The 16237-nt window shown below is 33.5% G+C and overlaps 1 protein-coding gene across 3 annotated transcripts in view; it reads left to right on the top strand.

Annotated features, from left to right (window-relative positions):
- The window catches only part of LOC6044523 (nucleoprotein TPR), a 279855-nt gene that overhangs the window by 193831 nt on the left and 69787 nt on the right, over positions 1–16237 (top strand). For all 3 annotated transcript variants that reach the window (XM_038263021.1, XM_038263022.1, XM_038263020.1), the window contains exon 6: positions 15637–16017. In XM_038263021.1, coding sequence (XP_038118949.1) covers positions 15637–16017 — 381 coding nt within the window. The remainder of the gene's footprint in view (positions 1–15636; positions 16018–16237) is intronic.

Below are 16237 nucleotides of genomic sequence, written 5' to 3'. Positions count from 1 at the left end.
GCTCACGAGATAACCCTGGAACGATATGCCTGAGAATTGCTCAGAGTGAACTAATAGTGGGATCACGTTCGAGCAATTATGGAAGCATCTGCTGCAGCGTGATGAGGCTTGATGATGGTGATTATGTCGAATGGGGGAGTGCAAGTGTTATCGCGCAACATGAAATGGTTTAAATGTTAGAGCTGCTGCAATAAATGGTGCGACACTCATAATCTCCTGTTGGCAGTTTGTTGAAACAAATTGGTACTACACCTAATATGGTGAGGAAATGATTGACGTTTTGTGGGAGCAGGTATTTGTTGGCATTTGAGATGTTTTGAAATGCTTTGTGGAGGGAATTGAATTCACAGTAGTCAGTGTTGAACACGTTTGCATATTTTTGTCAATAAGCTTATTTTAAGGCACGGCGTGTTTTTTGGGCAACCTTAAGTAGAAAAAAATAGTCATCGCTACTTTCAAACGTGTCTTATAGGAAATTTTTTCAGCTTTCCAATGCTTCTTAGAGAGAAATGTTTCATCGGGAAATTTCTGAGATATCTCTATTTTAAGCTTTTTGTTTTAAAATCCTTGATCATTTATTGGAAACTTTTAAATAACAGTCCAGGAAACTTGTCAAATGATGTGTTTCGTATGTCATTTACTCATCAAAATGTGCAAAATAAGACAAGAAACAACTTTGTAGAAGGTTGCAATTCGCTAAACATTAGAATAATGAAGTTTTAACCGGATTTTTGAAGATATGGGATTTATTCAGAACTAAAAATCATAAAACCGTAATTAAATATGATTTTTACAAGAACAAATAGAATATTACATAACTGTTGTGTACAAATAACGCCGGTCTGCTCTGATTTAGCTTGTTCAACCGAAACTTTGGCTGGTTTGTGATTGATAGGGTATTCCCTAGATTTTTATGAATAACTATCATATTTCCTTAACCAAACATCAACCAGTTGCATGGATTCAAAACATGTTTAATATTCGAAATTAAGCTGCAAACTACTGTTGCAAGCTTAAGGAGAAATACTTTTCAGTAGTATGAATGATTGTTTTAGTTTTTTTGTATTAAATGAATAAAGAATTAGCAATATAATACAAGTCTTATAAATCCCATTTTTTTTAGTTTGGAAAAGAAGTTTCTGTTTGTTTTTTTTTTTTTTGTTAAAATAATATTTAATTTTTGTTCAAGCAAAAAAAAGTTTGTGACGGTGTTTGCAGCATTCTGAGTTGAAAGACTCGAGTTTTATTACTACTTTTAAGTGCATTTTCAACATTTAATAAAATTTCATCTTTATTTTAAAACCATGAAAATAAGACTTTTGAAGCTTGCAACAGTAATATGTAGTAACTTTGATAGCCGGGGTGACTTTGATAGGTTTGAGATTTTTCCGAAAAATGAAGAGTACAACTCAAATACGTACGGAATGGTATTGAATCATACTGACCGTGGTAGAGAAGTGTTCAAAGTACCTTAAGAAAAACTTTTCATAAAATTTTGAAAAGTTTAAAAAGTTATTTAACTATAGTAAAGAAAATGTTGATGAAAAACATTATTTAAATCTTCTCATAGTGTCATGTTTTTCTCAACGAACATAATTTTGAATCGGAAAACGGAATGCATTTTCGGATTTTTTGGACAATTTTCCACTAGGAGAAGGTTGAATAAGTTTGTAAATAATAAACGTTATGTGTTTTTGAAACATAAATAAATAAAAATCTCTTGTTTCATAGGCATTTTCTGTTGAACAAATTTCATATAAAATGTGAAAACTTTTGATTTTTGCTTCTAATTCAGTTTTAAATGCAATATTAATCGATATTTTTATAAACATATCAAGTTTTAACGAATTTCAGGCAAAATTCTGACTTTTGAACAATTTTACCTGAAATTTATATGTATTTTGTTAAAAAGCTTATAAACTCAGTTAACTAAATATAAACATTGATTTTTTCCTAGAAAACTAAATTAGCAGCCTTAGTAATGTTTCATTTGACGTAAAAATAAAGTTTGAACACCTTAAATCTGATTTTAACAAGAAAAACTATGACTATCAAAGTCACCCCGGAATTCAAAATAAAAATTTTTAACGTAACTATTTTTAAAAACAATATTGAAAAAACTTTTTTTTTCAAAAATGATATATGGACCATATTTGGGCTACCCCAGTACATGTTTTAAAAATAATAATCTCAAGACAAGCCTTACCAGTTGGAAAATATTCCAAAAATAAATTGAAATCCTATATAAGGTTTACGGTATATTTTTGATTTTAAAACATATTTGTATTTTGCTCCTGGTTAATGTTGGCTTAAGAAAATATAATTTTTTTTCATTAAATTTCAATAACACCGTTAACAATCACAAACCAGCCAAAGTTTTGGGTGAGCAAGCTAAATCAGAGCAGACACGTGATATTTGTACACAAAAAATAACCCAAACCAAAATAAAAAATATGTAATATTTTGATAATTCTTGTAAAAATAAATTTATATGGTTTTATGATTTTAAGTTCTGAATAAATCCCATATATTCAAAAACTCAGATCAAACAAAATTTTCAAAATGTTGAGCGGTTTGCAACCTTCTACAAAGTTGTTTCTTAACTTATTTTGCACATTTTGATGAGTACATGACACATAAAACATATCATTTGATAAGTTTTCTGAACTGTTAGTATTAAGTTTCCAAGAATTTAAAACAGAAAACTTAATATACAGATATCTCTGAAATTTCCCGATGAAACATTTCGCTCTTAGAAGCATTGGATAGCTGAGAAAATTTCATTTAAGACACATTTGAAAGTAGCGATGACTATTTTTTCTTGAAAAGGTTGTTCTAGAAAACACGCCGTGCATAATTCAATTATTAAATTGTTGTTATTTTTAAATTAAATCATTTCATTTGGGATCGAAAAATTTGTAAAATACAAATTTATCTGTTTATCTGGCATGGCTGATCTTGATTATTTTTTTCATTTCAATTTACTTTTTCTTGACCCAGAATTCAGAATAATCATTGACAGGCATTGCTTCAAGAGGGAATGACATCATCTTCGACCTTAATGACATCAAAATATTACGATCCTTGATAAAAACAAAGCAAAAATTCAAAATCGTTAACATTTAATGTTCTAGGCAAAGTTGTAGGTTTTAATTAGGTCTATTAAGAAGACAATGGTTCAACCAATTGTCAAAATATTTTTAAACTCGTTCAATTAATCTAAAAATGATTATCAACACAAGAAAATGCATTTTGAACTGTTTTTAGTTGATGTGCTTTATTTCCATTGTTTTTTTAGTTTTCACTTTTTTTTCATCTCTTTTTTCAGCTTTGTATAAGGATTAAAAAAAAACAAAATTTGAAATTTTCAGTCTGATTTTTTTTAAATTTCGATGCAAAAGATTTCACAACATATTTTATGCATCATTACAGTTATGCTGCTACCAAAAATATGCTAAGTAAAAATGAATTGATGATTTTTTTTTAACTTTTTCGTTTTCCGATCTGTGTTCCCGAAATTCAAAAATTGTCAAAAGGTCAAAAAGTTGATTTCAAATTCATAAATAATCAGGCTAACTCGGGGCTACCCCCTGAAACCAAAGAGTGACCCATAACTGAGTTAAATTCCAAATTTGAGCTCATTCTGACCACGGGAACCCCTCCCTCTAAGCCCTTAAAATGGGATGGGAATTTTAGGATTTTGTAGGAATTTGTGCTAAAAAGTAATTAGCTTCCAATAATAACCATTTCCTCACGGCGGGCTCTAAAATATTCGAAATTTGAAATAATAAAGAAATAAAACATTTTTGGAAAATATGAAAACAAAAATCGTAAAACTATGTTTTTTGTTGCAATAATGATTTGGAATAATCCGCATTTTTTCATTAATTTCGAATATTTTTTTCGAATATTTTTTTTTATGAAAGTACAGTCATGCCCCGGTTTTGCACGCCTCGGTTTTGCACTGCCCTGGTTTTGATTCGTACAGCTGCCTCGGTTAAGCACGGCCCAATGTTTAACTGAAGCACAAAGCTTATGGGATTTAGGCTATTTGGGAGACATTGGCTTTAAACGTATGAAAAATCATGCAAACATCAAAAGGTATAGTATTAGAATTTCATGAAAATTTTCACAAAAAATACGTATTTTTCATGTATTTTGAAAATGCAATGTTTCTCGAAAACATACTCAAAATTTCAGTTTTTACAATATGGGTATCAAATGATCAGGATTCTTTCATGCATTTCGAATGTAATAACAACATTTTTTGAAAATACTCAAAATTTTCACAAAACTACTTACAAATGTATAAAAAAATTCCGGTCGTTTGATACCCATATTGTTAAAACTGAAATTCTGAGTATTTTTTCAAAAATACGTAGTCTTGTGAAAATTTTGATTATTTTCAAAAAATATTGTTATTACTCTCGAAATGTATGAAAAAATATAGATCGTTTGATACCCATATTGTAAAAACTGAAGTTTTGACTATATTTTTTGAAAATACGTATTTTTGTGAAAATTTTGAGTGTTTACAAAAAATGTTTTTATTACATTCGAAATGTATGAAAAAATCCCGATCGTTTAATACCCATGTTGAAAAAACGGAAATTTTGATATTTTTTTTCGATAATACGTAGTTTTGTGAAAATTTTGAGTATATAAAAAAAATGTTGTTTCATTCGAAATGTATGAAAAATTCCTGATCGTTTGATACCCACATTGGATTTTTTTTCTTCGAAAATACGTAGTTTTGTAAAAAATTTTAGTTATACAGGAAAAATACGTATTTTTGTGATAATTTTCATAAAATTATAATTTTGATAGATAGCTGACATCATCACGATTCCATAACACTATGATATTTTCATGTTTGCATGATTTTTCATACGATTATAGCCAATGTCTCCCATAGAGCCAGAATCCCATAAACTCTGTGCCTCGGTTTTGCAACTCCCATATGTGGTGCTAAACCGAGGCATGTCTGTACTCAAAATTTCAAAAACCCTATGTTCAGAAAATTTTAGTTCTTTTGCAACATCAACTGATCGTGATTTTCTCTTACTTTTTGAAAGTAACGTCTTCAGCGGTACCATTCGGTCTGGGGGTAACATTGGGTCATACCAATTTCTGAATTTTTGTACATAGTTTTGCAAAAAAATAGCTTTGAAAAAATGTTTCCGAACATTTGGTATCCATCTTGCAATAACTGAAATTTTGAATATTTTTTATTCAGAAATACGTAGTTTTGTGAAACATTTGAGTATTGTCAAGAAAAAGTATGACTTCTTTTGAAATATTTCAAAAATTCCCGATCTTTCGAAAATACGTAGTTTTGTTAAAATTTTGTGTTTCCAATTATAAAACATAATTTCTATCGAAAGGTATAAAAAACAATATTGTAAAAAACATAGCTTTGGGAAAATGTTGAATGTTAACCACAACAATATATCCATTGAAAAATATGATAAATTCCGGATCCAGATTGTAGAAAAACTTTCGTTTGATGCTTAGGTCTAATGATAAATCCAGACACTTGAAGTTCCATAATTAAGATATGTTTCTTCTTACTTAACATTTTAATACAATGTTTTAATACATAATTTCAAAACAAGTTAAAAAACCTTTTTGTTCCCGACCACGCCTATACAATCTTAAATAAATCTTTAAAAAATAGTTCTTCAGAAGTGTCTTTTAAAAAAAAGATTATGAACAAATAATGAGTTTGGCCTCTCAGTTTTTTATGTGTCTTTTCAAATGTTTTAAAAGTAAGCTTTTAACTACTAATATTCACAAATTTTATTGTTTTATAAGTCTGTTGGTTTTTTTTTATGATCCCAACTATAACCAACCATTATTCTTGAAAAAAAAAAGAAAGCTCATGCATAACTAATTGATAAAGGTGAAAACAAAATAAAACATGTTAATTCTATGTAATTTTATCGTAGCACGAAACTGTTCAAAACAACATCTGTGCCAGGTAAAAACATAAATTTTAAAAATTGTAGACTTGGGATAAATGTAAATGCGGAAAAAATGATAGTTCCAAATTAAATATTTGATGTGCACCCTGACATACTTCAAAAATAAAATAGAAACCAGATTTTTTTTATGAAACGAGTTTAGGAATCGGTTTATAAGACAATTACGATTAGAAAACTCATTCAATCAACAGTATAAACATTCAAATATACGTTTAGGAATTTCAAAAAAATCTTGCTCCATATGAAAACCAATCAAGTCCATATTTCATAACCCCACAAATTCCAATCCTTCCCATCGTTATCCAAACAAGTGATAGCGAAAGCATTTCCTTGCATCCACCGACAAATAATCCAGCTTCCCCGCACACCGCCCCGGCTTGCCATGGTAGTTGCGTCGGCAGTTGCGCCGGTCGGTCCCATTGAAGACAGATCCAGTTCCCAGATGCAACGTCAACGCAACCGACTCGCAGGTCAGTCTCCCCTGGATTCCGGATTATGTAACCTGTTTCGCGAGTGCGAGCCAATCTACTTCACGTCTCTTCTCCCAGCTAGCACCCCCTCACGATTAAAGTACCGTCAACCTTAAGGCTGCGGATCCAGACCACATTTATTTTCCATATCAACCTACGCAATTGCGGTATTGGACCAATTCAGGGGTGGATTCAGGTGGTACCCGATTTTCCGAAATCTTTAAATTTGAATTCGAAAATCATTGAATTTGTCAATTTCGATAACTTGAAATTTTATGATCTCAATATTATTCAATCAAACTTAAAAATTGGTTTCAAACCTGGTTCGCCACTCGATGTCATCGAGTTCAAGTTATGCCCTGGCTCTGTCATGTGAGAAGTAAACCCGGCCCCGGCGACGACCCCGCAGCAATTCCACTGACATAAACAGTGCACCACCACCAGCTCGGTAGAAATGCTCTACTCCAAGCCATGTCACGACACCTGTCCCTTCAACTTGCTCCCAGCGTCCCTCGTAACGACCACTGCTGAGTTTGCTGTGACAGCACAAATAAAACGCATAATCGCTTGGGATATTGCGCGTTGTGAGCTTGATTAGGGTGATTAGGCATTTGATTACATTTATTTATGATTATCATAAAAAGTTTTTCATATTATTATTAAAAATAATTTCCTCAAAAAAAATCAAAATCTTCGTTACAACCTGTGCCATAACTGACACCTTACCCTCACCTTACAAGTGGTACATAAGTTCAATGTCTCTCACTTTTCTTCAAATGCTACACCAACTTCAACTATCCACGACATACCTACCTCTACCACTGTAACCCGTATGGTTCCGCTCGAAATGTTATACAAAGTCACACAGTTATGTCCAACAGTCCAAGAGCGGGACTCGGAAATGGCTCCGGCCCAACTAAGTGAAGTGTGGAACTTGGATGAATTATTACCAACCATCGCGACGGCCTATACCAAAGTGCAAAAAAGCACCAAATCCGTTAAAGTTGAACCCGGGCAGTTCCTATTACGCGTAGGTTTTCCTTTCATTCAACTAAATCACGTTAAACTTGGGCGGGCTTTTACGCTGCCAGCCATTTTTTTTTTTCCAAAGGAGTGAATGAAATTGAGCCACCCCTTTTTAAAAGTGTGAAGTAGATTGATACAACAACGCCCTCCCCGCGATCTAAACCGGCGCAGATTAGGAAACACTGCTGGAGAAAGAGCTTCAAAGCTTAAGCTCGTAATCGCGGGCTGCTAAACTTGCAACAAAGTTGCTATTGAAGCGAGTTATGTTTAGGATTGTGAAAAACGAGCAACACCTCCAACAATTTCGTTCATTGAGGTGGGTGTTGCTGCCCGAAATGGGTGTGTGGAGTCCATTCATACTTGCTTAAACTGGCCGAGAAATGCCGGGAATAGTTTCGATTTGGTTTCGATTGTTGCTGGAATGTTGGTGAGATATTTTTGAAGGTTCCATACTGACAATGCTTTGAGAAATTTGCGGAAGTGTGGTTTGATAAAAAACAACAAAATCTGTTAAAACTCTATCGTAGTTTGATCAATAGGTACTTTATTTACTATAAATATTCAAAAACTCTCAAATTCTTCAAATTATTCAAATTTGCCAATTTTTCAATTTTTCAAACTTTTCAAAAATTATCAAAATTGATTTTTTTTTATTTTTTCAAATCCTTTAATTTGTCAAATTTTTCAAATTCTTAAAATTTGTCCAATTTTTCGAATTCTTCAAATTCTTCAAACTCTTCAAATTCTTCAAACTCTTCAAATTCTTCAAAATCTTCAAATTCTTCAAATTCTTCAAATTCTTCAAATTCTTCAAATTCTTCAAATTCTTCAAATTCTTCAAATTCTTCAAATTCTTCAAATTCTTCAAATTCTTCAAATTCTTCAAATTCTTCAAATTCTTCAAATTCTTCAAATTCTTCAAATTCTTCAAATTCTTCAAATTCTTCAAATTCTTCAAATTCTTCAAATTCTTCAAATTCTTCAAATTCTTCAAATTCTTCAAATTCTTCAAATTCTTTAAATTCTTCAAATTCTTCAAATTCTTCAAATTCTTCAAATTCTTCAAATTCTTCAAATTCTTCAAATTCTTCAAATTCTTCAAATTCTTCAAATTCTTCAAATTCTTCAAATTCTTCAAATTATTCAAATTATTCAAATTCTTCAAATTCTTCAAATTCTTCAAATTCTTCAAATTCTTCAAACTCTTCAAATTCTTCAAAATCTTCAAATTCTTCAAATTCTTTAAATTCTTCAAATTTTTCAAATTCTTCAAATTCTTCAAATTCTTCAAATTCTTCAAATTCTTCAAATTCTTCAAATTCTTCAAATTCTTCAAATTCTGCAAATTCTTCAAATTCTTCAAATTCTTCAAATTCTTCAAATTCTTCAAATTCTTCAAATTCTTCAAATTTTTCAAATTCTTCAAATTCTTCAAATTCTTCAAATTCTTCAAATTCTTCAAATTCTTCAAATTCTTCAAATTCTTCAAATTCTTCAGATTCTTCAAATTCTTCAAATTCTTCAAATTCTTCAAATTCTTCAAATTCTTCAAATTCTTCAAATTCTTCAAATTCTTCAAATTCTTCAAATTCTTCAAATTCTTCAAATTCTTCAAATTCTTCAAATTCTTGAAATTCTTAGAATTCTTCAAATTCTTCAAATTCTTCAAATTCTTCAAATTCTTAAAAAATTCAAATTCATCAAATTCTTCAAATTCTTAAAAAATTCAAATTCATCAAATTCTAAAAAATTTTCAAATTTTTCAAATTCTTCAAATTTTTCAAATTCTAATATCATAAAATCAAAATCAAAATCAAAATCAAAATCAAAATCAAAATCAAAATCAAAATCAAAATCAAAATCAAAATCAAAATCAAAATCAAAATCAAAATCAAAATCAAAATCAAAATCAAAATCAAAATCAAAATCAAAATCAAAATCAAAATCAAAATCAAAATCAAAATCAAAATCAAAATCAAAATCAAAATCAAAATCAAAATCAAAATCAAAATCAAAATCAAAATCAAAATCAAAATCAAAATCAAAATCTAAATCAAAATCAAAATCAAAATTAAAATCAAAATCAAAATCAAACCCAAACCCAAACCCAAACCCAAACCCAAACCCAAACCCAAACCCAAACCCAAACCCAAACCCAAACCCAAACCCAAACCCAAACCCAAACCCAAACCCAAACCCAAACCCAAATCCAAACCCAAACCCAAACCCAAACCCAAACCCAAACCCAAACCCAAACCCAAACCCAAACCCAAACCCAAACCCAAACCCAAACCCAAACCCAAACCCAAACCCAAACCCAAACCCAAACCAAACCCAAACCCAAACCCAAACCCAAACCCAAACCCAAACCCAAACCCAAATCCAAACCCAAACCCAAACCCAAACCCAAACCCAAACCCAAACCCAAACCCAAACCCAAACCCAAACCCAAACCCAAACCCAAACCCAAACCCAAACCCAAACCCAAACCCAAACCCAAACCCAAACCCAAACCCAAACCCAAACCCAAACCCAAACCCAAACCCAAACCCAAACTCAAACCTTCAAAATCTTCAAATTCTTCAAATTCTTCAAATTCTTCAAATTCTTCAAATTCTTCAAATTCTTCAAATTCTTCAAATTCTTCAAATTCTTCAAATTCTTCAAATTCTTCAAATTCTTCAAATTCTTCAAATTCTTCAAATTCTTCAAATTCTTCAAATTCTTCAAATTCTTCAAATTCTTCAAATTCTTCAAATTCTTCAAATTCTTCAAATTCTTCAAATTCTTCAAATTCTTCAAATTCTTCAAATTCTTCAAATTCTTCAAATTCTTCAAATTCTTCAAATTCTTCAAATTCTTCAAATTCTTCAAATTCTTCAAATTCTTCAAATTCTTCAAATTCTTCATATTCTTCAAATTCTTCAAATTCTTCAAAGCTTCTGTCAAAGTTGCCTTTATATTTGGCGTTGGGGTGTACTCTTTTAAGTTCAGTGACCTGTGCACCTATTTCTCGACCTAATCGCATTCGTGCATGCCTTAGTCATCGATTTTTGTTTTCAAAAGTTCCGTTTTCAGCCTAATAAACCACGACGAGTTAATACCTCTCAAACGTCCTACTAATTGAGCATATCCCGACGACACGAACGTCAACGCGCGCGCTTTTAATGGTCCTTTCGCGTGCGTGGGATCACCCACGAACGGTTTCCGGAGCCATTTCCAACCTGCAACCGTCCAACGGTGCCGGTGACTTATAAAAAAACCCATCAACTTGTGGCAACCGAACGTGAAACCGATATTCTTTCCACCAACGGAGTTGCGTAAGTTCCACACATGAATTTCTCCTGGCCGCACGTTCCTCGAGCGACCACGTGTTGATGAACAATTGCACTGCAAATGGCGGGGGCCCCCGCGGGAGAACTCGCCGACGATTCCGGCGAGACAGGCAGAACACACCCCGGATCGAAATTGGCGGACTTTCACTTGCCGGCGATGGCCAACTTGCACGGCAAAGGGAAATTAAGCAAAACAAAACAAACCATTACTTGAAGGCATAGGGGAACTTGGAGTTTTAAGGATATGTTTAAAAATGTATTAATTATTTTTAAATAAATAAGTGAATAATTGAACTGGTTTATTTCATGAGTCTTAGTCTTGGTTCAAGAAAGAAGTAAGAGAGCAAATAGGAGTAAACTGAGTATCAGCAACATGACATTTGGTAGAGAGATTTGCTCTCTTGCTCACTGTCTTGTCCCAAGATTTATACTAGAATCTCATACCGTTAATCAAGAAAGCAAAGCTTGATCCCCAATCTCCCCTACTCGTCAGGTAAGAAACCCTTTTCCCAGCTTGAATCCCTAGTCAGGTTTACCCGCAAACGTGACGACATCGTGGTAAAAAAAAGCGAAAACGAAAAAAATGTTAAATTTTCCCTTGCAGGCAGTGCACCACAAATCCAGTGCAGGTTCAATCTGTGCTGACGGAAGTCTAAGGAGATTGGGGAGGGGGGAGGAAAATAAGAGCAAAATTACAACGACCGATTACCCTGGCCACAAGTCGAGGGTTGTGGTCTTGTGGTTTAGTTTTTAAGAGTGGCTAAAAGTTGAGAATTTTCTTTCAGTTTTAGTTAAACAATCTAAACTTAAATTTATCATAAATATTAATATGCACTTCTAATGATTTTGTATAGTGGTAGAAGGAAATTTGAAATTTGAAAAAAAAACGAAAGAAAAACATGAATTGAAAATTCTTCGAAGCCCAAAGCCGAAATGCTAGGAACAAACAATTATTCTCAACATCTTTGTTGCAGCTAGACTGGATGGACTTGTAACGAAAGGGAAATTGATTTATGCGGCGATTGGTTTCCTTCTGTAGTGAGCCATTCAGCTTTGTAATCATTGTCGTTTTTTGGTTTGCATTGTTTTTTCACTCTTGCTGTAAGCAATATACACAGTAGGAAAATTTAAGTGTTGTTTTTGTTAACTGTTCTCTTAGTTTGATAATGATTTTAAATCAGTGATATTTTTGTTTAACTCTTAACTCACTTCAAATTTGTTTTTCAAATACAAATAATAGGAAATTCACTATTCCAACACGAATTACCAAGGGCATTTTTGTAGCAGTGGCAGAAAGTGCCAAAGAGCTGCTGTTTAGAAAAATACCATTTTGAAAACACTGTTCATATCAGGATTGAAGAACTGGCAACCCTCTCTGATGTTTTGAACCATAAAAATCTTTAATACATTTCAAAATTAAAATCGAATAAAAAAATAAATGATTAACATTAAATTTATAATCTAAATTTGTATATTTCAAAACAAAAAAGTTTGTACAATGTTTTCTACACCAGTACAACTGTCAATGTTTCCAATAAAAATCCATACTTAAAAGATTATTTAAAAAAAAAATTGTACGGATATTGTTTTGTTGAAATTTGAAGGTTTTCGTTTAAAAATATTGTTTGGCCCTTATATTTCACACATTTAAATGTTCAATGCTAAATGTTCAAAAGAGTTTTAAAAAGATGCGGAATGCATTTAAAAGCTTACAACTCAAAAATTTCACAAAATATCGTAAGGATTTTCAATGTTTTACAATTTTAAGTGCTTTTAATGAAATTTTCAAAAAAAAATACTGTAATTAAAAAAACTAAAAAATCATAATTTCATAAAGTAATAGGGTTGTTCAACCACCCTGAAGTTTAATGGATTCTTATGGTTACAGAATTTTGAGTGCTAAATGCTCAAATTTTCAAACAATTCCATATTTTTAAATACTTTTTTATTTTTAATATGTTTCACGAGTATCAAACGATGCATAATTTTATTTAGATGTTCACTGTATTACAATTCCAAGCGAAAAATTCTAAAATTTTCGTAAAATACCATATTTGAATTTAAATATTCAACCTTAAAAATGGTACAACAGTGATAACTATAGAGCAATTCCAGCTCAAATCAGGATTTTTTCCAGTACTTTTGTACCCGACCCTCTCTGATTTCAATAAAACTTTGTAGACATGTTATCCTAGGCCTAAATAAGCCATTTTTGTGTAAATGGAGCCAATAGTACTCGAAAATAACATTTGAGAAGGGCGTAAAGTTTTTAAATATTTTTGTATTTTGTAAATTAAAAATTACTGTATCTCGAAACCGTTGCGTCGTATCAAAAAGAAGTCATAGACAAACTTGTTGGATTTTTTTGATTTTTAAGTCTTAAACTTAAATTTAAAAGTGATGTTACGAATTTTTTTCGTTCAAAATTTTTGAGGAAATAGCCAAAAGACTGACGAAAAATACAGGATGGTATGTCTCTCCTAAAAAAATACAAAAATCACTTACTAAAACTTTTTTTTTATTGTGGTCTAAACGTCAAAATTTTTGAAACCCGGTAGTGGAAATCGATTCTCCAGAGAATTTTACATAAAAGTCGCCATATTGATTATAGTACTATATCCAATCTTTGAGAAGATACAGCGGTTTTAAAAATAAAAATGTTGAAAAACTAGGTTTTTTGGTGGTTTTTGGCAATTTCTATATGACAGACATGGTTTTTGTGTCTCGTAAATATTTTTACCGGAAAGCTCGTCCCATTTCCCATAAGTTGCCTTTGACAGTTTTTCAATTTGACTTCACAGCAAATAATGTAGTAATCCAGCTGCGTGTAAAAGGCCTGGGTGTAAAATAAGTCTTGCATTATTTAATGAAATTCTGTGTAATATAACACCCTGAAATATGTAGCCCATCAGTACGGGAAACCTACTTGACCGAAATGTCAAGCTAACATATACGTTTATCCGTTCCATATTTCATCGGTCTGATGGCCGAGCGGGCTAGGGCGCCAGTCCTTACTGTAGGTGCAGGGTTTGAGCCCCGTCGGTTGCGACTTTTTTTTGTTTTTACAAAAATTGTACATGCAGCGTGCAATATTAAGTGTCTTTTTTGACGAAGGTGATGTGCATGCTTTTGCATGCGATTTTACCATCGGATTTTTTGCTGTGTTGTCTTATTATTTACGTAAGCTTGTTTACTATCCAGGTTTCTACAACACTGAAAAAAATATTCTATTTACAGTTATGAGCAATGTAATAAAACTTATATCTCTAAGCCCATACATTTAATTGAAATGCTGTCAAAGACAAACATATGGGAAATGGGACTAGCTTTCCTGTAAAAATATTTACGAGACAGAAAACACATATAGAAATTGCCAAAAACCACCAAAAAAACTTTTTTTTCAACATTTTTATTTTTAAAACCGCTGTATCTTCCCAAGGATTAAACTTAGGGCAATGGTCAATATGGAGACTTTTATGTAAAATTGTCTGGGGAATCGATTCCCCTATCGATTCTGAAAAAAATTGACGTTTAGACCACTTTTCAAAAAAACAGTTGTAGTAAATGATTTGTCATTTTTCAATGACAGTTTTTTCACAATATTTCCAACTGTGTCCAAGAACAATTCAACAACTCCACCACCATCTCCAGCTGATCGCCCCATCACAACACAGCTGCTGCTGTTACGCTCCACGAGTGAAAGTGATCCACCGCGTGAATCCCCAGCTCGTTCTATCTCGACTCAGCGGACCAGACCAGACCTGTTGGGCCTCGGGGGGTACTTCACGGATCGTTACCGTCACCAGCACCATTCAAATCGAACGTATCAGCCCCGGCGGGCATTATTACCACCAGCAGGTTGATCCATAGATCACGCCGGCATCACATTTGCATTGTTGTTTCAGGGGAGGGGGGGATTTGGAAAGGCACCGTCAGATCTTCACGAAGAGTGCCAATTTGTAACCATGCGCGGTTGTCTTTTGGAACTTCCCGGCTCTTTACAAAGCGTGTGCTGATTGAAGTATTGCTGCAGGTGGCAAATCGTTTTGTGATATGTGGTTGGTTGAGGATTGGAATGAAATTACGACCAGATCATTTCGAACTGAAGAGCTTGAGACTTATGACAGCTGATGAAGAAGCTACCCTTTTTTGTCGGGGTTCAACGAGAAGGGATGGCAAAGTTGAAAGGTATACGAAATCATTTATTTTTTTTTTCGTGTGATGTAAGTGAGGAGGACTGTCGTAATCAGTGATTGCAAGTGAATGGACTGAAACATGGTGTCAGTTGGTGATTGGTCTTACGAAACAGAATCAGTTTAGAAAGCTTGTTAAAACTAGGACAAATCTGTGTGGGTCCAGATTCCGTCAGGGAAATCGTCTGCCGAGGATGACCAGTGCGGACTGACATCCGATCTGGCCGATCGTCATCCGAGGAAAGAGGACGAGAGCTGAACCTGCTTTGCCAGCTGTCACCGAACCGTTTGTGTGGCTGCGTCCATGCGCTGTCAGCGCATGGCTGCGTCGAGCCCAGCGTACGAGGGGCCTATTCGACTACATTCAATGGAGTGCGTTCGCATTCACCGCAACAGGGTGTATCACACCACACAAAATCCATGGAGTAGCTATAAGACAAGATCAAAAAGAGGTCGACAAGACAAGAGTTAAAGATAAAAATCAAAGTCAAGAATTCTGGATAAGAGACCAAAACAATAGACTAAGACAAAAGACCAAGATAAAATACCAAGACGAGATACCATTACAAGACATCAAGCCAAGATCAATATTCACTAATTTCCCCCCTTTCCCCTCTCATTTTTCCAGATGCGAAAAGTGCGTGAGCCCGAGCCATGTAGCGGAACAGTCAGCAAGAGCACTAGCCACAGCAGCATCCAGTCGTCTGTCTGTGAAGAGGAGCTGGAACAGCATAATGCTGAAACTGACCGGGTAGCGGCCGTACGATCCACGGGCAAATCTGCAACGACGACTACGGCGACCTTCTGCTGCAAATGCTCTCCTGCTGCTGCGGCGGCGATAAATTGCTCCACTCTGGAAGTGACGACGACAACAAAGACTACCAGCGCCAGTCGAGTCGATGAACGGCAGGCAAATACAACGAATATTGTTTACTGTAGCAATGGTAGCAACGTAGAACTAGGATTAGACACGACGACGTGTGGCGATGACAGTAGCAGTATGTCGAAGGTGAGTAGAAATTAGAACCATCATGTTCTCAACTTACAATCCACTACCTATAGTTTCTATGCCGGAATATCTAGCTTTTAATGTGATAAACAAGAACAAAATACTATTTAAAACTGTTTGAAAAAGGAATTTAATAGATTGTTTTCAAAAAATTCCATTGGATCTATTTTGGACCCAACGGTTCACTGCTGTCAATAAGCCTGAGTATTGCTACGCTCCG

This window comes from Culex quinquefasciatus, chromosome 3 (assembly GCF_015732765.1).
Source record: "Culex quinquefasciatus strain JHB chromosome 3, VPISU_Cqui_1.0_pri_paternal, whole genome shotgun sequence".
In the NCBI taxonomy this organism is placed as follows: Eukaryota; Metazoa; Arthropoda; class Insecta; order Diptera; family Culicidae; genus Culex; species Culex quinquefasciatus.
This window is presented reverse-complemented; position numbering and strand designations above follow the sequence as displayed.